Below are 26,466 nucleotides of genomic sequence, written 5' to 3' on the forward strand. Positions count from 1 at the left end.
TAATCTATGGATGTTGTAGTTTCTTTTTGTAAAAAAAAAAGTTGCGCCAATACTGCGCACTTTCTCAGTATATGCATTTCTTTATGCGAACTACCTGGTCAAATATACACGAATTTCTCAAGGCAGAAGAAGAACAAATACAGCAATTGCAAAAAAAGGGTTTGTTATTGTTTTTGTTGTTCAGTGGATGCCTGTTTGCTTTGTTCACACCCTACGTTACGATAAGAGGCAGTTTAAATGCATAAGAACATATTCCGGAATAGTCTAAAATTCACGTTTTACTTACATATGTATAATAACAAACATCATCACATAAATTTTTGAAATAAAATTTTGAAAACGAAGCAAAAAGAAAGTAAATTTTTTAAAAAGATAGTGTGCCTTTGCCTTTATTAGCTTATGCTGCACAAATGAGTTTTAGAGCTTCAGGGCAAGTGGAAGCGTCAAAGATAGTGAAAGAGGTTGCAAGTTCACCATCGAGAGCGGAAAAATTTCATAAAAGTATTGCCAAATCATCACTATCACAGCAAATGTCCAAAGAAGACGCTTTATTTGTTTTGGTGGAAGCAAAGTTATCTCGACAACAGTACAATGTTATAAGGCAATCTGCTCCTTGGTTTCCTTGCTATTCATATGTCCAATCAGCAAAAGCGGATTGTTATCCTAGACGTGAAAGCATGCATTTTTGCGAGATTTCAGCACAAGTAAGCTTGCAAGCCCTTTTAGACCATACCACTGAGCGTATAAATTTAGCCCAAAATAACGTAATTAAAACATTGAACGATGAGGAAATTACGAATTTATGCTTGTACACTAAGTGGGGATTCGATAGAAGCTCTGGACACAGCTCATTTAAGCAAGCGTACCATAATCCGGGTGCAAATGATTCATTAGTTTTCATCACCTGTATTGTTCCAATCAGGTTGATTTATGGAAGCAAAATTATGTGGCAAAATCCGCGCCCAGCTTCTACCAGGTTCTGCAGAACAAATTGAATTTGTAAAAGAGTCCACAGCTGTTTCTAGAACTGAAAACGAAAGAGTTGGTATAGAAATACGAAATCTTGTTAATTCTGTTTTGGAAATAAATATTTGGAAGTTAAACACAATTTAATTTTATCTATGGTTGATGGAAAAGTATGCAACGCATTAACAGAAACAACATCTACACAAAAATGTTATTTATGTGGAGCTAGCTCGAAAGATTTTAATAAAATTGATGAAATGGTGAAGAAAGTTGTAAAAACAGAAAATTTACAATTTGGGCTTTCAATACTTCATGGGTGGATTAGGTTCTCTGAATGTCTTCTCCACTTATCATCGAAATTGTCTATAAAAAAGTATCAAGCTCGAACAGAAAGTGAGAAACTATTAGTTTCGGAAAATAAAGCAAGGATTCCAAAAGGATTTAAAGATAAAATTGGTCTGATTGTTGACCAACCGAAACCTGGCTTTGGGAATTCTAACGATGGCAATTCAGCTAGGCGTTTCTTTCAAAATCCCGAGATGTCAGCAGCAATTACTAAAGTTGACATAAATTTGATTAAAAAGATGCTTACAATACTCGTAGTTGTTTCTAGTGGGCACGATATTTCGTTGAATGTTATCCTTGGTAAAACATGACTCCAACACTTCACAAATATTTTATCCATGGACCAGAGATAATATCGCACGCTATGTTGCCAATCGGACAATTATCAGAAGAAGCTAAGGAAGCTCGAAACAAAGATTTTAAGAATTTTAGAGAACATTTTTCTCGCAAATGCAGCAGAAAAAAAGCAAATGAAGACATATTTAACAGAATTTTAATCAGTTCTGACCCCGTTATATCAACCACAAGAAAATTACCAAAAAAAAGTGCAGAATTTACCCGAATAAGCACTAGAGTTGATCGTGATAGAGAGTGGCAATAATAATGAAGTTGATAATGACGATGATGATGAAGGCGATGATAAAAATTCAAGCGAAGACGACAATGATCATGAATATGATTATAGTGATGAAGAAACAGTTTATATATTTTAAATAAAATTTGAAGCTTAAAAAAATTAAAAATTTAGAAAACCGATGTTCAGCATATTTTTGTTTTTTAAGATATAAAAAAAAAACAATAAAAAAACTCGAATTGCATTATTTTCTTACTTCTTTATGATTAATTAACTAAAAAAAATAACTTTTTCATAACTAGAAGACTTGTGGGAATTAATCTCCATTTTGAGCACCATTTACCCCACTGTGCGTTGGAAGGACCAAGTGGAGAAGGACCTGGCTTCGCTTGGAATATCCAATTGGCGCCACGTAGCGAAAAGAAGAAACAACTGGCGCGCGGTTGTTAACTCGGCTATAATCGCGTAAGCGGTGTCTACGCCAATTAAGAAGAAGAAGAAGAACTCACATATTGGCCGATATATGCGGTACAAAGTCACCCGGAAATTCGAAAATCTTTATATTAGGTATATGAGGGCTAAGGAAAGTATTGGTCCGATTCAACCCATTTTGACATTCAGACTAACCATTATCTGATAAGGTTTATCCTTTAATTTCAAGTACATATCTTACATATTAACTAATATTTTCGATCAAAAGTCAACTATAAGTACCGCGGTCCAAATATTCGGTACCTATGGGCTTGAACGATTTTTGGTCACAAGGTGGCATACACTAAAGACATTATTCGCGCAAAGCTTTATCCCGTTTTATTAATTTTTTCTTGATTTGTGTACTGGAAAGTGAAAGAATCTAGTGTAATTTAAAATTGTGTTATATGTATGAGAAGCAGGCGTGGTTGTTGTCCGATTTCGCCCATTTTCGCACTGTGATATATAAATATGATAGAAATTTTACCTACCAAATCTTGTCGGTTGGTCAGGTCACAGATTTTCACATTCTCGATATAAGTTCTTATAAGATTTGTACTCAGTAAATTTAGTTGATGTGATTTAGGAGATATATAATTTAACCTTATTAGAGGGCGGGGCCACGCTGACTTTTTCAAACTATTTTATCCACAGGTGCTCCTTACGATCTTCTGTACCAAATTACAGTTTTATATCTTAATTTAGTGCTTAGTTATGACACTTTATGTGTTTTTGGTGAATGGTGATTTGTGTGCGTGGCAGTCACCCGATTACGCCCATCTACGAACTCTATTTTTTTTATACTAAGGAACTCACATACCATATACTCGATGAAACTTGAGATATTTCAATTTTTATTCAAGTTACTGCTTGCAAGGACGGACAGACAGGCAGTCAACCGGATTTCAACTTTTCCCGTCATCCTGATCAGTTATATATAAAAAACCCTATATCTATCTCGCTTAGTTTTAGGTGATACGTACAACCGTTAGGTGAACAAAACTATAACTCTGTAGCAACTGGTTGCAAGAGTATCTCCCCTCAGCGAAAATTTTATTAAAATCAACATGAAATGATGTATATCTAACATAAACTTAACAGAAAAGGATAAATTTAGTATATTGAGTTGATATGCAAACGTCAACCATATGATCGCATTTGATGATATTAAGGATATGAAATTAAGACAAAGGCCTAAACCAACTCAATTCATGTTCAGCGCTTAACCATTAATACGAGTATTATAAGCTTAAGTATATAATTTCACATATTTACAACATTAAACTAAATTACATCATATATTATACGTTAATTTTGCCAAGACATCTTACATATAAACCGATATGCACTGTACAAGGCCGACCGGAAGTTTGAAAATCTTGAATTAAGTATATCGGAAATAGGTATACTATTGACCCAGTTATATCTATTATTGGTATTACTACATATTATATAGATAACAGTTATAATGGGGCTAGGGCCCCGATTTTATCTATTTTAGACACATAGATGCAGTGTTGGACAATGAGACATACTCGTATTATTATCAGGAAAGGATTCTCTACTTATTTCTATATTATTGGGTAATCGAAAAAGTCGTTTCGTATTTCTAATCAAACTTCTACTTTTTTTTAGATTCACCACAACTTCCTAGCCAAGCTCTCCCTGTTTTTGCCGAGTCACCTTGTACCACATTATTGCACATAATTGTCAATTTTAGTCCACTTTTCATCTCCTGTTACCATTTGCTTCAGAAATGTTTAGATTTCAGCAAATAATCGCAGATGTTTATTCGATCCATTAAATTCTTCACAGACAATTAATGTGATACCCAAACATCGAGCTTCTTTTTGTAGCTAGTTTTTTTTAAAATAGTTCAAAACTGTTTGATGATGAATGTTAAAAATTTCGAAATATAGAGAATTTCTTCATTATTTACACTCATTTTTGAAAAGCTGTAACTTTTTTTTTCAAATTATCCGAATTTTTTAGTTAAATTAATCTTAAAATCTCACCTTTTCAATACTATATGATATGACACAATGTGATTGGTAGCACTGGATATAAATATACGACTGCAACGACATCTATTGACAAAATACGAAAAGACTACCCAATATATCCTACACATTGACCAATATTTTCGGTAGAAAGTCAGCAATAGGCGGGTATCTGAAAGCTTGAACAGTTATAGCCCAATTTTGCCAATATTTATACCTGAGATGACATACCTTAAAGACAACACTGGTTTGTATCCCGATAGAATAATTGGTATTTGATATGTACAATGAAAAGTGAAAAAATCAGATGGGATTTAAAGCTGCGGGAAGTAGCGTGATTGCAATCCGATTTCGCACTGTAAAAACATGGGAATGTCAAAATAATCGTATACTGAAAATTTGTTTGAAAGTAGTCAAATAGGCCCGCAGATATGTGATTTCAGCAAAATTGGTACGGTGCCTCACTAAATTTTTATATTTGCTCTTATAAAGCCACCATGTTTCGTGGGCGAAACATTTTATATCTCTGACTTATTTTGTTATTGATTAGTCGCAGCTTTAGTAATTTTTAACAAACCCTTTAGATGTTGAGTGGGAGTGGTTGTCATATGATTTCACTTATTTTAATAATTGTTAATTGTTTTAATTTGGGTAAGCCCCCGGAATAGTGAAAAAAGTGCAAGCCCATTTTTTCAAGGCGGGGGTGTTCAGGACGTTGTAACTCATTTTTTATACAAAATTTTTAGCTTAAAATTTATATTTACACCGTCGAACTCTGTGTAAAAAATATTAATAAAACTTTTAACTTTTTACTGGTCTTAGAACTCTTAAAAAATTCGGACGGCACATGGTATGATCCTATAAACCTATAGGGTGACGGGGCCATGCCCACTTTTTAAAAAATTTCAAATCACAAGTGCCCTTCGTTGTTGCGATTTCAACTCCTCTTGTTTTAGATAATACAAACATCCGTTAGGTGAACAAAACTATTATATTCTATAGCAGCATGTTGCAAGTGTATAAAAATATTGGCTATTTAAAATGTGTTGTTCTGCTACAGCTGGCAATCGTATTATTATAAACCCACATATTTATGTACATATTTACTTATGTACGTGTATATGCCCTTACGTGTGTCGCATACAAAATGCGAGTCTTGGCAGATCTGAAGTGTAATAAGATTTAAAATGCGAATTAAAGCGTAAATGTACATGCGTTTGGACTCAGAAAGCAATGGGTAAAAGCTTTTGTTTTATTTAATAGCTAAGCTCATCTCTTTACATAATTTCTTATTTCTCTTTTTTGACTTAAAGGAAAAATACGAGTTCGTTAATGCCAATACAGTTAGGCTCTTTTCTTTTTGTACAAATTTTTCACATCAGGAAAAAGTGGATGGCACATAAGTATGTATGTATTATTCAACCATTTCGAATAACGCTCTTTACCTACATATGTAAGTCAACAGATACATACTTGTATATTAAAATATTTGTGTGTACAATATGTAAATAAGCGAACTTAAATTAACAGTGAGCATATAATACAAGCATGTGTATATTTGTAAGTTTATGTACATATATGTATATATGTAATATGGTAATTAGTATTTGTGTTCGCACACTTTCTGTACAAGGCAATGAAATTTCGTTTTTAATGTACATTTAACGCCAATACTTTGACAAAGGTGTTAAGTTTTTAATTGAATCGCAATACGTTGCATGGCGAAAATTGGAAAATGCTTTATAGTAATTTTAAATAATGGTACATTATGAGCATCATAAAATGAGGACAATACATATAGTATGTACCAAATGTACAATGGAGCGCACATTATACTCTTAACAGGGTGCCAAGAAGTTTGTAATACCCCGAAACGAGTTGAGTAATTCTCCTCCTAAGAAGCTGCTCGAAAAGCGATATCGAACATATAGTGAACATACAAACTGACCGATAAAGATCTAAATTGTTGTGTGCAAATTTTTATTTTACAAGATATTTTCATTTCTTTGGCATAGTTTATTGTCAAAGGCAAAGTTACAAATATATTGTTTAGATCGGATCACTAAAGAATATAAATAGAATTATTAAAAATTAACAAATAAGGAAGTATTATAATAAGTTTGAACGTATATGAAGGATTTTAGGTTACTGGACTAATATTTCAATAGTAGCTCCCATACTAATTAAAATGAAACTTGTCGTTATTGAAAATACAGTCAACGTAATCAACCAACTTCATAAAGTTTCACGATTCAACATGTACTTATACAGGGTTTGTTCCAAAAGTAATAGGACAAATTTTTACGCGATTAAATTTTGTGTGAAACTCGGTAAATCTGCGACAGAGACGTTTGATATGATCAAGCAGGCTTACCCAGATGTTGCTTTAGCAGGCCTTTTTGGAGAGTCGGGAAGATATCGCTGATGAAAACCGTGCTGGGAGGCCTGCGACTTCGACAAACACGACAATGTGACTCGTGCGCGCAAAATTTTGAACTCAAACCGCCGTTTGTATTCGTTCGTATTCGTTTAATTCGCCATATGTTAAATTTATCAAAATCTGTGGTTCATAGCCTTGTGACGAAGCTCTAGAACATGCGCAAAGTATGCGTGAAGATGGTCCCAAAAGTACTCACAGATGACCAGAAATGCGGTGAGTGGAAATGTGTCAAGAAAATTTTAACAAGTAAAAATGTGACCCCAATTTTTTAATAACATAATCACGCAACACGTCCCTGAAGGGATATATACCGAGAGTTGAAGAGGGAAGCGAGACGCATTTGCAAGCAGAAAACGAGAGTGGCCGAAATGCGTGAGTTTGTAGAGCTTGACAAGCTGGCCGACGGGGGTTATGCTCGAAATTCTACAAAAAAAATGTGGCGACTAACAGAAGGTTTCAAGACCGGAGCATGCTCTTGTAGAACTCCAGAGGTCATCTAGTGACTGATGCCCAGAGTATACTAAAATTATGGAAGGAACATTTCTCCAGCCTGCTGAATGGCAGTGAAAGTACAATGCCGGGAGAAGGCGAACCCGATTCCCCAATCGATGACGATGGAGCAGACGTTCCATTGCCCGACCATGAAGAAGTTTGAATAGCAATTACTCGTCTGAAGAACAACAAAGCGGCAGAGGGCGATGGATTACCGACCGAGCTATTCAAACACGGCGGCGAAGAACTGATAAGGATCATGCATCAGCTTCTTTGTAAAATATGGACGAGCGAAAAATGCCCCACGATTGAAACTTAAATGTGCTCTGCTCAATCCAAAAAAAGGGAGACCCCAAAATCTGCACCGACAGCCGTGGGATATGCCTTCTTAATATCGCATATAAAATTCGGTTGAGTATGCTGTGTTAAAAATTAAAGCTCACCATCAACAAACTGTCGTTGTATTCGCGACTAGGCTCCCAAGTCACTGTTGACAGTCATAACTTTGAAGTTGTAGATAATTTCGTCTATCTTGGAACAGGCATCAACACCACCAACAATTTCAGCCTGTCCAACGCAGAATAACTCGAATTCGATGGAATGATGAGCTGTACGAGATATACGACGACATTGACATAGTTCAGCGAATTAAAAGACAGCGGCTACGCTGGCTAGGTCATGTTGTCCGAATGGATGAAAACACTCCAGCTCTGAAATTATTCGACAAGTTCCCGCCGCGGGAAGCAGAGGAAGAGGAAGACCTCCACTCCGTTGGGAGGACCAAGTGGAAAAGGACCTGGCTTCGCTTGGAATCTCCAATTGGCGCCATGTAGCGAAAAGAAGAAATGACTGGCGTGCTGTTATTAACTCGGTTATAATCGCGTAAGCGGTGTCTACGCCAGTAAAGAAGAAAAAGGATCACAGTTGACGAGCCGTGGATCTTTGAGTATGATCCCGAGACCAAGAGCAGAGTGGCACAAGCCACAGAGAAGCTATTCCGGAGAATGCCTCCAATGCTTGGAAATCTCGCTGGCAGCGCTGCATCGACGCAAAAGGAGCCGATTTTGAAAGTTTTTTAAGAATTGTAACGATTGGTTTTTTTTTTAATCGACTCAGTCCTATTACTTTTCGCACAAACCCTATACATATGCATATATCCATATATGCGCACGTTGTACGTACATACATATATTTGTAGGCTGCAGGCTGCAGGCTGAAAGACTTAACACATCTACCAAATTGGAAGTGAGCTGCAACAATTTTGATCAGCGTTGAGAGAAGTTATATCTACATACATACAAAGTAGTGCGTACTGTTTGTGTACAGATATTAAATTCGATAAATGAGCATCAGTGTGGCGCAGACGAAATTCAAATATGAGTGTATACATATACATCTGAAAAAATGCAAATTCATTAAAAGCAATTAGGTGTTATTGCAGAGCTTGAGCATTTTGATTGAGAGCGCTCGTTTGTTAAATATATGTTTTTTAATGAAATCACTATGAAAAAGTGAAAAATTAAATTCGTCAACATTAATGACACGAACAGACACTAAAAGTAAGATACACCAACAAATTTTAATGTTCATACATTATATATATCTGCATGTATACATATTTTCACACATATGTACATACATTTCCTCGCGAAAGGAATGTCTGACGCAAAATCAGATTGACATAAGGGGAGCATAGTCAACAATTTACAGTGAATGGTATGTACGGAATACATGGAAATCTAACAACAAAAGATAATAACGAAAATCATTGCTGCCTTAGCAAAAAGAGGGAAATTGCTCTTAAACTCTCGCGGCATGGTGCAACACAGTATTCTAATTTTGTTCACCAAATGGTTTTTTGTTACAGGTTATAAAGTTATACATATGTATTTCCATATGTACATAAATGATGATATAAATTCCGGCTGACTGTGTGTCTGTCCGTTGCTCCGTGCAGGCGATAACCTGAATCAATGTCAATATATCTCGGTGAAGCCGTGTACCCTTTCTTGGCAACCTGAATGGCCGGAAGCGGACTTCGCCAGGTTCGCAATATGCTCTTATTAGAAAAACAGTAAAGTGCTACATGGTCAAACTTAAGTTACAATACTGCAATTCGGTACAGGGCATTTAGGCCCTAATATATATAATGTGGGTAACTCATAATCGACGCAAACTGTATCAATTAAACTTGCTGGGAACAAACCCTTCCCCATAATTGAGAAAACTACTAAAAGTGTGTTAAATAAACGCTAATTAATTTGCACCAATGTCAATCAAAGTTGGTGCATTACATTACTCATCACAATATTGTGTACACATGGCCGAGTTAGTGGTAAAGTTATCAGCACAAAACTTTACCCAACTAAATGTCAGTCCGCCCGTTCGTGCGTCGGTTAATGCAAGCGGATAGATATCTTATTGATCTTTGGCACTCTGGAGAGGTTGGCATTGTAGATGGGCTAAATGTTACCCTTGCTACGGCCACAAAATGCCGTTAATCGAAAACCTCTAAGATATTATAACTAATTCGCAAATTAACATACAGAATTGTAATTTGGTAGAAAATATGGGCTTGGCCTCGTCCTCAAATAAATTTAATGTATATATCTATCCTACAAGCACTTTAAGCCACTTGTATACGTATATTAACCAGATTCGCTCAGCGCAAATCTTGTCGGCATCTGCTCATTCAATATGAACATAATTGTTACCTAATTGTCATTCATTTCCTCCCCCTCTCTAAGTCAACTATGGTTCGTTGTTTACGAATGATCAATGGTGAAGTTTGAACTCTGGTTGATGGCTTAGAAAGGTAGTTCAAGCACTATTCCTCTCTTTATTCTGACAATTTTAAGGGATATATACATATATGTATTTATGCACATAAGTTAACCGTTCTCATGTTTTGTCAAAAATACAATATGTATAAAGTTTTATTTCTCAACTGAAGTGTTACAAAATTTAGACATTTGATAGCTTAAGGTTAAACTCATGAACATGAACTCATGAACAGCACTTTACTGAAAATTTCAATTGCTCACAAGTTTACATGTACATATCGCTCGTTTCTTGATTAATGCCGGTCTTGCAGCAAATGAGCGATATGTACATTTAAGTACAGATAAACTTTTTAACTCTTTTCTTTGTGAATTGAAAGCTTCAAACTTTTGCTAGCAGTAGCTTCAGGGCAAATTGTTTCACTTGGCTTCTACGTAGATACCGTTATTGCCCCAGTAACTGTTTGAATTTTATTTGATGGTCTATTGAATGCTGCGTTGCTAATATACAATTATATAACTACATATACATATATATGTATATACACTTGATGTCAATAAAAGCGCACCACCGCTTTTGTAGAATATTTTGCTTCATACAAAAATTTTGAAAATAATTTTTATTAGACCAAGTGGGTGATGGGAAATGAATTTTATTTTATGAAATTGGGTTGAACACTGTTCCTTGTGATTAAACTTCTGATTAAAACGATTGGAAACAGGTTATGGTATCTGACGAAAGAAAATTTACTTTGCTCAGCCTTACATGCACCGTTCAGGTAATAAGAGGTTCCACGATAATTTTTTAGCAAGAAACATAATAATAAAATTTCCTCAAAAAGACAAATGATTTGATGCTGCTTTTAATACCATATTTTGGGATCGCTACACTTTGTTGATGGAAAAATGAATGCACACATTTTTAGGTAACCACAATTGGGGAGCATTATAATTATGCGGATGGCCTTAACTTCCAGGATGACTCAGCGCTATGCTATAGTGCAAAATGGTTAAGTTTAGTTCAAATCTTGTATAAAACATTTATACAATATGTTGTATATGATCTTATTCAGCTCGAATTTTTAATTTTATTCGGATAATATATTTAATGATCCAAGGATTCAACGCTCGAATTGGCCTGAAAACTCGTCCTTTTTAAACCCTATTGAACCCTTACGGCACATAGTGAAGTTGCTAAGCAGAAAATAACAACTGAAGGTCAATTGATAAAGATTAAAAATCGGTTTGGTATAATCCAGTTATAAGGAAGTCAATTGAGGGCTTATTGAATTATATGCCAACAAGAATTAATGCAGTTATTGAAGCTAAAAGAGGAACTACTCGATATTAGCAAAGTCTATTTTTCAAACGTTAGTGAGAAAAATTATTTACTCGTTTTAAATTTACCTCACATCGTTTTCTGGTCATGAATACCATGGAGTATACATTTGGTTAAATTTGCTTAATTAGTTAGCTATTTTTAATAAAAACCATTTTTGAGAAAAAATTTTGTGTATAACTAAATTAGACTACATAATAGTTTGTCAAAAAAGTCTTGCGGTATTTTCGCTAGTTGGCGCTGAAAGCGCGTAGTTATAGTTATATTTGTCGCATCGGGTCATGCTTCAAAAGCTCATTTCACGCGCTAACACGTGTTTGATTGATTGTCGTTTCTTTCAAGTCGTTCGTGAGTTATAGCGTCGCAAACATGGAAGAGGAAACAAACATGAAAGAGAAAATACGGCGTATTTTATAGTACTACTACGATAAAGGCAAAAATGCATCTCAAGCCGCCAATAAAATTTGTGAAGTTTATGGACCCGATACAGTTTCCATTTCCACCGCACAACGATGGTTTCAACGTTTTCGTTCTGGTGTAGAGGTGGTCGAAGATGCGCCACGCTCCGGAAAGCCTGTCGTCGAAAATTGCGATAAAATCGCTGAATTGGTTGAAAGAGACCGGCATAGTACCAGCCGTAGCATCGGTCAAGAGCTGGGCATGAGTCATCAAAAATTCATTTTATTTTCAATAAAAATAAAAAAAAATTCAATAAAAGTACCGCAAGACTTTTTTGACAAACCAATATATGGACAAAGAAATAAAAATGGCCGTAGTATTCTAACTTTGTAAAAAGATTGCTCATGTGATCTTATTTCAATTATATTTGGTGGTACGTTTTTATTGAGCGCAAATTTTGTAGTATACTTATGTATATTTATACATACATATATGTATGATGTATAGATAGTATGTATGTAAAAATTAAATGAGAAATATACTACCTACATAAACAGTACATACTAGTAGATACATACATATGTCTTTACTAAATAATTTTTTTTCTTCAAATTGAAATTTCATTGCTTTATTATATTATTATTATTATAACTCAACGAATACCCTCCTCCCGCCCAAACGAGGCGAGGGGCCCATCCGCATGCGTGCGAAATCAGCCAAGTCTTGAAAGGCAAGAGAGTTTTTAAGCGTCGAGGTCTTAAACTGCTCCGCTACAGAAACAAAAATTTCAACAGCTAAGATTTAAAATATGTTAATTTGAATGGATTTGGTAACTAGGGTTCCATACAACAAAACCATATTCCACTATAGGTCTAACCAAAGTTGTAAAAAGTGTTTTAGTAACATACAGATCTTAAAATTCTTTTGACTAACGCTTAACAAAACTGAGAATATCTTTTGGTTTGAAGACAATGGTATTAATATGAAGGCTAAACTTAAGCTTAAGGTCCATAGTAACTCCCAAATCAACAAAGTTAAAAACTTTCTCTAATAAATAGTTTGTTATTACATAAGGGGATTGGAACCCAGATGTACAAGAAAAGCCCATTGCCTTACATTCAAATCATTTCAATCAGACCAAAAAACAAAACTCTGTTAGTCTGTTTTCAATAGACATTTTTCATCAACCGAACCATATGATTTAAAAGGCTTTACGTCGTCTGCATATAATAAAATATTTGAGAATTCCATGACAGAAGAGATATACTATACTTAGTTAATAAAAATCAAGAACAGAATTGGATCAAGATGACTACCTTGTAAGCTTGCTTCCTTAATTGTATCTTGAACAGGGTATATAAAGTTTATCACGAAGTTTGTAACACTCAAAAATAAAAATCGAAGACCCTATAAGCTGCCATACAAACTGATCGAGTCCTTGTACTGAAAACTTTTAATTTGACAAGATATCTTCACGAAATTTGGTTTAGATTATTATACAAGACATAGCTACAATCTCCAAACATATTGATCCGATCACACAACTATGCCACATAGCTGCCATTTAAACCGATCGATTTAAACCAAGCAGAACATCTATTTATATGTTCATCATTCTTTTATGACGCGTGTCTATAATAATTTATACTAATCTACAGTTGATACTTAGACTTAGGTACCTGTGTGATTGCAATCGTTGAGTTCAACTTGATGCTACATACAAGGTGTGTTCCAAAGTAAACAGGATTTTGAATCTAGCGCCCCCTGGCGTTAGAATCTGCTATCTTTATTGATTGTCCAGTTAGAATTTCATTGATTGGAAGTGAAGTTGAGTGAAGTTATTGTGTCTTAAGTGTGAGTATGTTTGTGTTATCGGTGCGAAAACTTTTACCGAAACGTTTTAATTGATGAAACAAGTTTATGGCGATTATTGCCTATCCGGTAGCAGAGTGCACGAGCTCAAGACCGTGTAAAAAGCTGTATTAAAGCAGAAGGAGACTATTTTGAATAAAATAAATTGATTTTGCCGAAAAAAACATTTGTTTCGTCTTTTTTTAAAGTCCTATTTACTTCGGAACACACCTTGTAGGAGCATCTACAAAATTAAGCTTAAGCGTAATGACATTGGTATGATGTTATTACGCGGTAGAATTACTTTAGGAAATCACAAATTAAAAATATAGGTAAGAGCTAAGTTAGGGCGTAACAGAACCGAACTCCTTCAAATGTTGGCAAAACTTCATATTAAAATCTGTTGCTAATGAATTAAACTTCCAATAGTCGCTGGAATTGAGAATAAATTATAATCAAATTTGGTATCTTCTACACTTATATTGAAGACCATAAACTTAGACTTTGTGTTATTGCTATATTTTGATTCGCAACAGGTAAAATTATCTTCAAATGGGATATGTGTGCAATGTGATATTAACTCGGCCGCAGAGATTAAATATAAGACATTGAGATGATGTGGAGACGTATTAATCAATTTTGACATTACTCTGGTATACTCAAGTACATATTTCAAAGCAAAGTACATGCATATATGTACATACGCACTGACCGACATATTTCGCATAAAACTACTTAGAATAACGAGAATCATTTTTGTTGTTGCAGGCAACAATTCAATTGATTGTATTTATTTATTTTTGCCATTACTACCTACAATTGATATTCTAGATACTAATTAAATATATTGCTGGTATGGGGTCTAAGTCAAGTTTTCTCTCAATTTTTTTAAACTCCGGCAAAACAAGTAAGGAAGGACTAAGTTCGAGTGCAACCGAACATTTTTATTCTTGCAACTTGCAAGAACCAAAGCCAGGGAATTATTTTAAGGAGTAAAACCGATCATATTTTTGCTCAAATTTATCTATTTTATACACAAAGATTCACTGTTTTGAGTAAAACACACTCCCTTATTTTCATTGGGATAACTCACATGTTGGCCGGTATATGAGGTACAAAGCCGCCCGGAAGTTCGAAAATCTTAATATTAGGTATATGTTGTCGAGCGGAAGGGTTGGTTCGATTCAACCCATTTTTGATATACAGACATATTATTATAAGCGCAGAATTATCCCTTAATTTGAGTTAAGTATTCACACATTGACCGACATTAAATATTCGGTACCTAGGAGCTTAAACAGTTTTTATTGGATTTAAACAATTTTTGGTAATAAGGTTGCACACACTAAGGACATTATCCGTGCAAAGTTATATCCCGTTATATATTGCTACTTGATTTGTGTACTGGAAATTGAACGTATCAAATGGAAATTAAAATTTTGCAATATGGAAAGTAGGCGTGGTTGTTGCTCGATTTTCTTTTCCACAATGTGACATAAGAACGTAAGAAGAATGCCATGTACTAAGTTTTATTGAAATCAGTTGGTCGGGTCCCGAGAATAGGATTTCATCAAAAATTGAGGGGTGCCCCACCTATTGTCAAATTTTCATACTAGCTCCTATAACGGTCCCTCTCGGTGGTAAAATTTAATATCTGTGGAGTTGTTGATTTCGTGCTTTTATAGTTTTTCACAGTAGCGTTATATGGGAGTGAGCAAGGTTATCCTCCGATTTCATCCATTTTCATACTGTCAGTATAAGTTCTTATAAAATACGTATGTACTCAGTAAATTTGGTAGTTGTTGCTAGAGTGATTTAGAAGATATGTACATTAAACTTGTTAGAGAGCGGGACCGTGTCCACTTTTCAAACTGCCACTGCGATTCTCTGTACCAAATTAGCACTTTATATTTTAGTTTAGTGCTAAGTTATGGCACTTTATATGTTTTCGGTTATTGGCGATTTGTGGGGGGCGGGGGGGGTGGGGGCAGTAATCCGATTGGAACGTGGCAATCTCTTTATATTCTTATGTCATTCTGTGAAAATTGAATCCGATTGGAACGTGGCAATCTCTTTATATTCTTATGTCATTCTGTGAAAATTAATGAAATTCGACAATTAACACGACTCTTTTCTACATAGCACAATTTTGAATTCCACTTGATTCTTTTACTTTCTAGTACACAAATCAAGAAGCAATTAATGTAATAGGATTAAATTTTTTCACGAAAAATGCCTTTAGTATATAGTACTTTGTGACACAAATTTGTTTAAATCCAACCAAAACTGTTCAGTGCCGAATATGTGGACCCCAGTATTTATAGTTAACTTTTGATCGAAAATATCGATCAATATGTGATACATATAACTGAAATTAAGGGACAATCCTTCTCTTATTATAGTATGTCTGTATCAAAAATGGGTTGAATCGGACCAATACTTCCTTAGTCCCCATATATTTAATATAAAGAATTCCGAACTTCCGGGTGACTTTGTACTGCATATATCGTGTGTAAAAGAGTGTGTTTTATTTATATTTAAGAGTCTAACTTTGTGCATAAAGTACATAAGTTTGACCGAAAACTTTGCCTAGCCCCTAAATAACTGCAAGGTGCGTTCCAAAATAAACAGCACTTAAAAAAAAATAGAACAATTGTTTTTTTCGGCAAAATCAATTTTTTTTTATTCAAAATAGTCTCCTTCATCTTCAATACAGCTTTTTGCATGGTCCAAAAGCATGTCAAACGAGTGTTTTAGCTCGTTGGCCGGAATGGCCGCCAGAATGCCGGTGCAAGCCTTTTGAATGGCCGCTACGTTTGCATAACTCTTTCCTTTCATGGGCAAATGCATTTTTCCGAAAAGCAAGAAGCCACACAGTGCCATATCAGGTAATACGGGGAGTGGTTAATGGTTAAAATGGATTTTTGGTCAAATAATCGTCCTTCGAATGTTGGATTCTGAGCAATATTTGGTCGTCGGTCAATTTGTGCGGATCAAACAGTGCACACACCTTTCGTAAGCCCAAGTGTTCGTTCAAAATGCCATACATAAGTGTTTTGGAGATGTCCAATTCCATTTACATGATTTTTGATGAATTCACGCACAGTTTCGATGGAATTTCCGGTGATGATGGATTTTGATTGGCCCACATGTTGATCGCCGTTTATGTCCTCACGACCACTTTGCAAACATTGAAACCACTCGTGTACTCTGCCACAAGATAGGCAATCATCGCTATAAACTTGTTTCATCAATTGAAACGTTTCGGTAAAAGTTTCACCAATTTTAAAACTAAATTTAATGTTGGCTCTTTTTTCGAAGCCCATTTTCGCGCCGATAACACAAACATACTGACACTTAAAACGCAATAACTTCACTTCCAATTCACGAAATATCATGAAATTCTCACGGTAAAAATATCAGATTCAAACGCACCAGTCGACATATAGATGGTGCCACCAGGAGGCGCTAGATTCAAAAAGTCCTGTGTACTTTGGAACGCACCTCATCCTAATCATCTACATATGTATATACTACTGTGATCAAATTGAAAGGTAAATTTTTAATTTATATCTCGCGCGTTTTTCGTGATCATTTCGCCAAATTTTGAATTAATATCGTGCCGCAACTACCGCATTCGCCTGATTTACCCTCGTGTAACTTCTGGCTATTCAGCAAATTCACATGACCACTCCGAGAACACCGTTTTGACTCAATTGAGGATAAAAGGAATCTGAGTGCCATCATGACAGGAGGATTTTTTCAAGTGCTATGATGATTGGAAAATTCGTTGGCATAAGTGTATTGCAGCGAATTTTTAATATATAAGTACTTCGCGTGTTTTTTGAATCGGTATTTTTTTCTGTAAGTTGGTGGTACTGGATGGAGTCATGTGTAGAAGTTCACGAAAGTGAGGAAGAACATCCGTTTGAAGGCGAGCTAAAGTGAGAAGGCGAAACATCCCCTGCACAGGGTTGTGCGCTGTGTTTGGGACCCGCCACGTAAAAAATACCCCAATGAAAAAACGTAAACAGCCTCGGATGAGAGACCCCCCTTTTGATGACGACCATGGCAAACGAAATAAGGACTACGAATTGAGGGCATGCACCTGGAATGTCCGGTCCCTTAATTGGGAAGGTGCCGCTGCTCAGCTGGTTGATATCCTCGTAAAAATAAAGGCTGATATCACCGCCGTCCAAGAAATGCGATGGACGGGACAAGGACAGAGACGAGTAGGTCTTTGTGGCATTCACTACAGTGGCCATATAAAGGAGCGTAAGTTTGGTGTGGGATTCGTGGTGGGAGAGAGACTCCGTTGCCGAGTACTATCACACTAGCCACAATCCGCATCAAAGCAAGGTTCTTCAACATATCGCCGATTTGCGCCCACGCCCCGACGAAGAGAAGGACGATGTGACCAAAGATGCCTTTTATGAGTGCTTGGAGCGCACTTATGAGAGCTGCCCCCGCCACCAAGTCAAAATCGTGCTTGGCGACTTTAACGCCATGGTGGGCAAAGAAGGTATCTTTGGCACTACGATCGAAAAACTACCAATGAGATCGATCAAGTTGTGATAGACGGAAGACACGTCTCCAGTGTTTTAGATGTGCGTGCGCTCCGAAGTCCTAACTTCAATTTGGACAATTATCTTGTGCAGCCAAGATCCGCACTCGCCTCTGTTCAGCAAAAAACGCACGCCAACAAACACAAGGAAGGTTCGACGTCGAGAAGCTGCAATCACAACAGACCGCCGAACGATTTTCTACTCGGTTTGCACTCCTGGTCTCTGAGAGCATTCGTCAACAACTCGGTATAAGGGAACTGTGGGACGTCATTTTGTACTCCTTACGTACAGGTGAAACCAAAACCATTGGTTTTCGGAAAGTGCAAAAGAACAGCTGGTACGACGAGGAGTGCCGTGTCGCAACGGAGAGAAAGCAGGCTGCTTGCCTCGCAACGTTACGATCGACCATAACACGTGCGGGATGGGATAGATACCGAGAGTTGCATTTGCAGACTGAAAAGGAAAGAGGCCGAAAAGTGTGAGTACGAAGAGCTTGATAAGCTGGCCGACAGGGGTAACGCTTGAAAATTCTACGAAAAAATGTGGCGGCTTACAGAAGGTTTCAAGACTGGAGCATACTCTTGTAGAACCCCCAAAGGTGATCTAGTCACCGATGCCCAGAGCGTACTTAAATTATGGAGGGAACACTTATTCAGCCTGCTGGATGGCAGTGAACGCACAAAGCCAGGAGAAGGCGAACCCGATGCCCCAATCGATGACGATGGAGCAGACGTTCCGTTACCTGACCATGAAGAAGTTCGAATAGCAATTGTCCGCCTGAAGAACAACAAAGCGGCAGGGGCTGACGGATTGCCGGCCAAGCTATTCAAAAACGGCGGCGAAGAGCTGATAAGGAGCATGCATCAGCTTCTTTGTAAAATATGGTCGAAACGCATGCCCAACGATTGGAATTTAAGTGTGCTATGCCCAATCCATAAAAAAGGAGACCCCACAATTTGCGCCAACTACCGTGGGATTAGCCTCCTCAACATAGCATATAAGGTTCTATCGAGCGTATTGTGTGAAAGATTAAAGCCCACCGTCAACAAACTGATTGGACCTTATCAGTGTGGCTTTAGACCTGGCAAATCAACAACCGACCAGATATTCACCATGCGCCAAATCTTGGAAAAGACCCGTGAAAGGAGAATCGATACACACCACCTCTTCGTCGAGCAGCTTTGAAGCTTTCGACAGCACGAAAGTGGCTGCCTTTATGCCGCGATGTCTGAATTTGGTATCCCCGCAAAACTAATACGGCTGTGTGGGGAAGGACCTCTCCGATGGGGAATGACCTCTCCGAGCCGTTCGATACCAAACGAGGTTTCAGACAAGGCGATTCCCTATCGTGCGACTTTTTCAACCTTCCCTGATGGGGAAGGACCTCGCCGAGCCGTTCGATACCAAACAAGGTTTCAGACAAGGCGATTCCCTATCGTGCGACTTTTTCAACCTGCTTCTGAAGAAAATAGTTCGAGCTGCAGAACTAAATAGTGAAGGCACCATCTTCTATAAGAGTGTACAACTGCTGGCGTATGTCGATGATATTGATATCATCGGCCTCAACACCCGCGCCGTTAGTTCTGCTTTCTCCAGACTGAACAAGGAAGCAACGCAAATGGGTCTGGCAGTGAACGAGGGCAGGACAAAATATCTCCTGTCATTAAACAAACAGTCGTCGCACTCGCGACTTGGCTCCCACGTCACTGTTGACAGTCATAACTTTGAAGTTGTAGATAATTTCGTCTATTTAGGAACCAGCGTAAACACCACCAACAATGTCAACCTGGAAATCCAACGCAGGATTACTCTTGCCAACAGGTGCTACTTCGGACTGAGTTGGCAATTGAGAAGTAAAGTTCTCTCTCGACGAACAAAAGCCAAACTCTATAAGTCGCTCATAATTCCCGTCCTGCTATATGATGCAGAGGCTTGGACGATGTCAACAACGGATGAGTCGACGTTGCGAGTTTTCGGGAGGAAGGTTCTGCGAAAGATTTATGGTCCTTTGTGCGTCGGCCACGGCGAGTACCGCATTCGATGGAACGATGAGCTGTACGAGATATACGAATACATTGACATAGTTCAGCGAATTAAAAGACAGCGGCTACGCTGGCTAGGTCATGTTGTCCGGATGGACGAAAACACTCCAGCTCTAAAAGTATTCGCAGTACCCGCCGGGGGAAGCAGAGGAAGAGGAAGACCTCCACTCCGTTGAAAGGATCAAGTGGAGGAGGACCTGGCTTCGCTTGGAATATCCAATTGGCGCCACGTAGCGAAAAGAAAAAACGACTGGCGCGCGGTTGTTCACTCGGGTATAATCGCGTAAGCGGTGTCTATGCCAATTAAGATGAAGACTAGGTAGTACTGTTGGTGACATGTATTTGAGATACGCGTAGTTTTGTTAGGGTCTAAAAGTGAATTTTTCGATTCTTACTATGTCTGAATTTACATAAGCTGATATATCTATTTCTGGACTAGGCAACACTAAGTGTTGCCAGATGCAATCTGACATTTCCATTGGAAAGTTTGACATTTTTTAGCATAACATCACTCAGAACGTTTTGTCATGGAATTAAAAATGAAATTAACTCGAGAACATTTTTGTGCGATCATTTTTCACACCTTTGACCTGGATTATCACGACAAGAGTGCATCGATGAACTAAAATCTTTGTATGGCTATGGAGCACCATCCTATAGCACTGTGAAAAACTGTTACAACGAATTCAATCGTGGCTGACGCTCCCTCAAAAACGAATTCCGTGAAGGTCGTCCAAAAACAGCCGTTGTGCCAGAAAACATCGATGCCGTACCTGAACTGATAATGCAAGACCGTCATGTAACATACCTTCAGATAGAGGCATGCCTATGCATTTCTCCCACCAGCATACATTCTATATTGCATGAACACCTGGCCGTAAAAAAGGTTTGTTCTCGTTGGATCCCGGCCAATTTGACAATCGCTCAAAAAAAGGCTGGTGTGGATAGGTGTAAAGAAATGCTGAAAAAATACGATCGCGGTGCTTCAAAAGATGTTCATAAGGTCCTCACAGGTCAAATCACGAATCATGGATCTATGCGTATGAGCCCGAAACAAAACAGCAATCGACCGTGTGGGTCTTCCAAGACGAGCTAAATCCAACGAAAAAAAAGAAACAAAAAAAAACATTTTCGTTGATAAATATGCCTATTTTCATTATCAGGCCAGAAATATATATAGCAGCCCTCGTATAGAACAAAGAAGTGCGATAATGCAGCATCTCATACTGCATTGGTTATTTCTGATAATTTCGCCACATTTTCAACTAATATCGTGCTGCAACCACCGCATTCGCCTGAATTATCTTCGTAACCATCTGGAGCGTAAAATTTAGCCTGTGGCTTATTTGTTGATTTATCCCCCTTTTAATAGTTTTGAAATTTACCATTATATAGGAAGGGATCGGTATATGACCGATTTCATCCATTTTCTCACGCTAGGCGAATTTGATTGTTACAGCTTAAATAGTTTGAGAAATATGTACATTAAAGCTATTAGGGGACGAGACACAGATCACTTTTACAAACCTGTTTCTACTGCGATCTTCTGTGCCAAACTACAGTTGTAACTATATCTTAATTTAGTGCTAAGTTATAGCATACTATCTTCTTCTTAATTGTCCTTACCATTTTACCAAGGAACACACTCTGTGATCAAATTGAAAGGTGAATTTGGTCCATTTCATTTCCTTCAAAGTAATCCCCTCTCGCTAAAATGCACTTATGCCAACGAATTTTCCAGTCATCATAGCACTTGGAAAAATCCTCAGAGCCTTTTTCGATTCAAAATGGTGTCTTAGGAGTGGTCATGTAAATTTGCTGAATCCAAACATACTAAAAATCGAAGAATTCACTTTTAGAGCCTCACAAAACGACGCGTACCTCAAATACTAATGAATATTTTGACGTGACATTTAGGATAGTTGTCTTTGTCAGTACTATCAATTTACAGAAAAAAATTTACCTATTTGAAAAACACGCGAAGTATAAGTTAAAAATTCACCTTTCAATGTGATGACAGTAGTATATGTATACCAAGCTTCATTACGATATCTCATCTTTTACTCCCGTTACAGTTTGCACGGACAGAAAGTCACTAAGATTTCAACTCGTCTTATCATCCTGATCATTTATATATACTCGTAGATAACCCTATATCTATCTCGACAAGTTTTAGGTGATATAAACAACCGTTAGGTTATCAAAACTATTAAGTATACTCTGTGCCATGTTGCAAGAATGGAAGTATTTATATATTATATTGATACCATTTCGAATTGCAGTTATCAGTGCATATAAATACGTATTTCGGGTTTTCTTCCATTTACAGAGCTGTGAAATTTACATCGAAATTATTTGGTCGCGCTTTGTCAAAACGTATTAAGGCGACTGTTTTGTATGCAACCGAAACTGGAAAGTCCGAGCAATATGCAAAGCAGTTATGTGAATTATTGGGACACGCATTCAATGCACAGGTGAGTGATAAGTGAGATTATAAAGTGAGAGGTAGAATATATATTGTGGATGATTTTACTATAAGGCAGTAAAAATTACAAATAATTTAACATAGCTTTTTTTATATTTTTATTTATTATAGATGCTATTGCTTTAAAAAAATTATTCGTTAAGTAAAATAAAACTTAACTCAACTCATATTGTATGGAATATACTTCCCACAAATACTATATATGCAACGTAGAGTGCATTAAACCACCATTAAACTCAGCATGTTCTTAATATCTTTAATGTGTATGAGAAGTTGCCCTGAGTTATTTTTGAAGGTCCTTCATCTTTCTTGGTCTTAACAATATATTTAGGCATAATACGGATTGGTGACAACATTTGATACGTGCATATATATAAATTGTACGGATTACGAAAAATAATAAATTTGGATTCAATTAGTGACAACGAAAAAATTAAGCAAATTTTATAATATATTTTATACAATCCGGTATCTTTCGAAAACCGAAATTATATGTTGTAATATGACGTTAAGCAACACCAAAAGCTCCGTCAAAATCGGGAAGGACCTCTCCGAACCGTTCGATACCAAACGAAGTTTTAGACAGGGCGATTCCCTATTGTGCGACTTCTTCAATCTGCTGCTGGTGAAAACAATTCGAGCTGCAGAACTTAATCGAGCAGGTACAATCTTTTATAAGTTTATATAGTTGCTGGCGTATGCCGATTGTATTGAAATTGTCGTCCTCAACACCCACACCGTTAGTTCTGCTTTCTTCAGACTGGACAAGGAAGCAAAGCAAATGGGTCTGACAATGAACGAGGGCAAGACGAAATGTCTGCTGTCATAAAACAAACAGTCGTCGCACGCGCGACTTGGCTCTCACGTCACTGTAGACAAAGTCCGGCGCGTTTAATGTGGGAACCTGCTGACGACAGCCTTACCCCATGGCGCTCAAAGGCACAGCGGATCAAATAAATGCGTTGATCAGCGCCCTAAGAATGCTAAGCATTTTCAGTACCAATTGGCAGTGTGGAATGAACACACTAACACCTTGGTCGGGTTCGAGGCCCATCTAAAACCTCTGCCGTGCTTTGGGTCCGGCACTCGGTTGCAATGCAACTCCACATTCAACTGACAAAGTCAGTTCTTCCCGCATTTGGGTTTTAACAACAACCACCACTAGGGTGGGTCGATTCCGGACTTTTTTCGATTCGGGATTTCTAATAGTGCGGAAAAGTTGCCTTAGTACTTCCTGATTCCAATACAACTTTTTGTTTTGAGATCGGATTGCATCTTCAACGCCCAACTCCGGCCTTGCCTCATGGCAAAATGTATAAAACAAAAGTTATTTGTCACGTCATTTGCTACCGAAATGGTATTGATCATGGCCGTAGGACGAACCGTTCCCGAGATACGAGCGAAAATGCGGCGCGCCACAGCGCAAGGTGAAAAACGCCAAAGGGCACGTTCGGATAGGTCTCCACACAAATATTTTTTCATCGAGTTTCTTCATTCTTGTCGGTGATTTCGCCGAGTTCTATCACTTATATTCATTTCCCTGCGCCATACTACACGTTCGGACTGGTCTCCACATAAATATTTTTTCATCGAGTTCCTTCACTCTTGTCGTTGATTTCGCCGAGTGCTATCACTTATATTCTCTCAACAGAACACAGAACTCAAAATGTCTGTATGTAAATTTAAATTTAGACAGAAATGTCCTGTGTTTGGCATATATCCGTACATTCTCTCTAAGTCCCAGTTACATACTTACCAGGACGTAGAAAAAAGCTTTCAAAACGTCATTCAACATCAAGACTTACCAGAAAAGTATCGGCTAGAACACGTGACCACTCAGATCAGCCAGACTCTCATACAGACGACAAAAACTGATGATGAATTTTCTCTTCCATCCTCTAAAACCAAACAAAACACACTAGTATTAGAACACACTGCTTTAGCTGCCCAAAGATTTTGAGTAAGAGATAGAGCAGCGGCCTTGATTGTTTCATCCGCTTTTCTGGATGTCAAAAAAGCAGGTTTGATAACAGAGGATCAGGCTAGCTTTGTCACTGACAAATGCAAGATTAGTCGGGCAGAAAAAAGTGCTGGAGTTAAGCTCCAAAACACCGAAAGTATTGACTCTGTATATGGGCTGTATTTTGACCGCCGCAAACACAATACACTTACACAAGTCAGCGATGGTGAAAAGTACTACCGCGACACTGTCAAAGAGGAACATATTTCTCTTATAGCGGAACCTCGTTGTCATTACTTTGGCCACGTCACTTCTCCTTCCAGGTCAGCTGAGGATGAGACGCAAGCTATATGGCAACATTTACAAGACAATTCAGTTGATGTGGAACATCTAGAAGTTGTAGGTGCTGATGGCACCAACACGAACAGAGGTTGGAAAGGTGGAATCATTCGGAAACTAGAAGAAAGAATAGGTAGGCCATTACAGTGGGTTGTTTGTCTTCTACATTTCAACGAACTTCCATTTCGTGCTCTTTTCTCAAAGAGTCCAAATACATTCTCTGGCGACATAGGTAAACTGCTCCCTGATTGTGAGAAATTGCCTGTTGTCAAATTTGCCATCGCGCCATCTCTATGCTGCAATTCAAAGGTCGAGATACTTACCTGCTAAACTGCACAAGGTTGTCGATTCATCCATTCACTAGAATGCTTTCTTTGCTCTTCCAGAAAACACTCTCCTTAGTATGATGACTGACAAACGGATAGAAGTCAGAAAGTTGGCCCTTGACCGTCTTCTGGCAGCCAGAGAAGCAAAGTCTGACACTGTAAATGGAAGGGTTAGATGTAATAAAGTGCCAAAGTTGAATTTCAAAGCTAATAATTATTACGATATGATTAACTGGAAGACTATTACCTTGACTGTTCCACCAGTTCTTTGTTCAGTTTCTAACGAAGAACTCATAAAAGGGCTGTCGGGAGATACGGCAGAGGTATGGAAATTTAGTGAATTCCCCTCTCACACCGTGGCAGTCGAGAGAACCGTCAAACTGGTGACAGAGGCATCTTCTAAAGTTATTGGCCCCCAATCTCGTGATCGTTTTATACGCTCTACACTGAAATCTAGGCAACAAGTGCCAAAGTTTAGTACAAAATCTGATTCTATCAATAAATTTGACACAGATTCAGACTAAAACAAGCCTGACATATGGTTGGTTGGTTGGGTTGGGCTTGGGAGGAACCCGAAGAGAAGCCACCTCCACGCGGTGGGTTCTGGGTGACCAATACAGGTTCGCTGAGAGCTGCAACAATTTTCACCTTGTGCTGTGACGCGCCGCATTTTCGCTCGTATCTCGGGAACGGTTCATCCTTCGATCATGATCAATACCATTTCGGTAGCAAATGACGTGACAAATAACTTTTGTTTTATACATTTTGCCATGAGATGCGTATTTCAGGCGCTAGGTAGACAATTTCACGGTTTTAGGCGAATTTTCGAAATTTCAAGGCCGGAGTTGGGGTTGAAGATGCAATCCGATCTCAAAACAAAAAGTTGCATTGGAATCAGGAAGTACTAAGGCAACTTTTCCGCACTATTAGAAATCCCGAATCGAAAAAAGTCCGGAATCGACCCACCCTAACCACCACCATACTCCCCGAAGGGCAAGAGCAGGTTGGAGTAAATCCCAAGGGCTCCTGCTCCCAGTGGTACCAGAATTAAGTCTCCGGTCAGACCTCGTAGCCGAAACTACTACCAGTTGA

General features: G+C 37.8%; 1 protein-coding gene across 6 annotated transcripts in view; it reads left to right on the forward strand.

The window, feature by feature from the left end:
• Positions 1-26,466, forward strand: part of LOC105223466 (nitric oxide synthase) — a 296,079-nt gene that overhangs the window by 152,995 nt on the left and 116,618 nt on the right. For all 6 annotated transcript variants that reach the window (XM_049449814.1, XM_049449811.1, XM_049449819.1 and 3 more), the window contains exon 11: positions 22,594-22,738. In XM_049449814.1, coding sequence (XP_049305771.1) covers positions 22,594-22,738 — 145 coding nt within the window. The remainder of the gene's footprint in view (positions 1-22,593; positions 22,739-26,466) is intronic.

This window comes from Bactrocera dorsalis, chromosome 1, assembly GCF_023373825.1.
Source record: "Bactrocera dorsalis isolate Fly_Bdor chromosome 1, ASM2337382v1, whole genome shotgun sequence".
Lineage (NCBI taxonomy): Eukaryota > Metazoa > Arthropoda > Insecta > Diptera > Tephritidae > Bactrocera > Bactrocera dorsalis.